Consider the following 1,558-nt stretch of genomic DNA (forward strand, 5'->3'; position numbering starts at 1 on the left):
GGTTTTGGGGGGGGGGGGACACACACAGCGGTGCCGGCTGCGGGAGCGGATCCTGCGTCTGCGGCGAGAGGGGAGAAGGGATGAGGGGGAGAGGGATGGATGGAGGGATGGAGGGAGAAGTGGATGGAGGGAGGGAGGGAGGGATGGAAAGAGGGATGGACAGAGGGATGGATGGACAGACGGACAGAAGGAGGGATGGATGGATGGAGGGAGGGAGGGATGGACAGAGGGATGGAGACGGACAGAAGGATGGAGGGATGGTTGGATGGATGGAGGGAGGGAGAGATGGATGGACAGAAGGATGGAGGGATGGTTGGATGGATGGAGGGAGGGAGGGATGGACAGATAGATGGATGGAGGAATGGCCGGAGGGATGGAGTGATGGTCAGATGGATGGAGAGATGGACAGATGGATGGCCAGAGGGATGGATGGATGGATGGATGGATGGATGGATGGATGGATGGATGGATGGATGGAGTGTTGGCCAGATGGAGGGATGGACAGAGGGATGGATGGATGGACTGACGGAGGGAGGGAGGGACGGATGGATGGAGGGAGGGAGGGATGGACAGACAGATGGATGGAGGAATGGCCAGAGGGATGGAGTGATGGCCAGATGGACGGAGGGATGGATGGATGGATGGATGGACGGACAGACAGACGGAGGGATGGCCGGAGGGATGGAGGGATGGATGGATGGATGGATGGACGGACAGACAGACGGAGGGATGGCCGGAGGGATGGAGGGATGGATGGATGGATGGATGGACGGACAGACAGACGGAGGGATGGCCGGAGGGATGGAGGGATGGATGGATGGATGGAGTGTTGGCCAGATGGAGGGATGGCCAGAGGGATGGATGGACAAAGGGATGGATGGATGGAGTGATGGCTGGATGGATGGAGGAATGGACAGATGGATGGAGGGATGGCTGGAAGGATGGACAGATGGATGGATGGACAGACAGATGGATGGATGGAGGGATGGCCAGATGGATGGAGGAATGGCTGGAAGGATGGACAGATGGATGGATGGACAGACAGATGGATGGATGGAGGGATGGCCAGATGGATGGAGGAATGGCTGGAAGGATGGACAGATGGATGGATGGACAGACAGATGGATGGATGGAGGGATGGCCAGATGGATGGAGGAATGGCTGGAAGGATGGACAGATGGATGGATGGACAGACAGATGGATGGATGGAGGGATGGCCGGAGGGATGAAGAGACACAAAGGGCCCAGCACACGCAGGTAACTCTTCCCTTGAGCCCCCCCCTCACCCCTCGGGGCTCCCCCCGGACCCTCCCCGCTGTGCTCTCGCCCCCCCCCAGACCATCTCGGACGCCAGCCCCATGAAGCGCTCGGCCTCCATGTTGGGCCACCCCCGCGGCCGCGGCATCCGCCTGGACGACTACTCTCTGGAGCGCGTCCCCCCCGAGGACGGGCAGCGGCACCACCAGCGCCGGCGCGACCGCGGCCACCGCACCTCTGAGCGCTCCCTCAGCCGCTACACCGACGTGGACACAGGTGGGACCCCCATCCTGCCCCCCAT

At 61.3% G+C, this 1,558-nt stretch overlaps 1 protein-coding gene across 1 annotated transcript in view; it reads left to right on the top strand.

Moving 5' to 3' along the window:
• The window catches only part of CACNA1A (calcium channel, voltage-dependent, P/Q type, alpha 1A subunit), a gene marked incomplete at both ends in the record, with an annotated part of 44,521 nt that extends 42,965 nt beyond the window's left edge, over nucleotides 1–1,556 (top strand). Inside the window, one exon of the mRNA XM_014958010.1 lies at nucleotides 1,338–1,556. Within this exon, the coding sequence (XP_014813496.1) occupies nucleotides 1,338–1,556 (219 nt within the window). The remainder of the gene's footprint in view (nucleotides 1–1,337) is intronic.
• Between the last annotated feature and the right edge of the window lie 2 nt (nucleotides 1,557–1,558).

The sequence above is a fragment of the Calidris pugnax genome, unplaced genomic scaffold (assembly GCF_001431845.1).
Source record: "Calidris pugnax isolate Ruff unplaced genomic scaffold, ASM143184v1 scaffold399, whole genome shotgun sequence".
Lineage (NCBI taxonomy): Eukaryota > Metazoa > Chordata > Aves > Charadriiformes > Scolopacidae > Calidris > Calidris pugnax.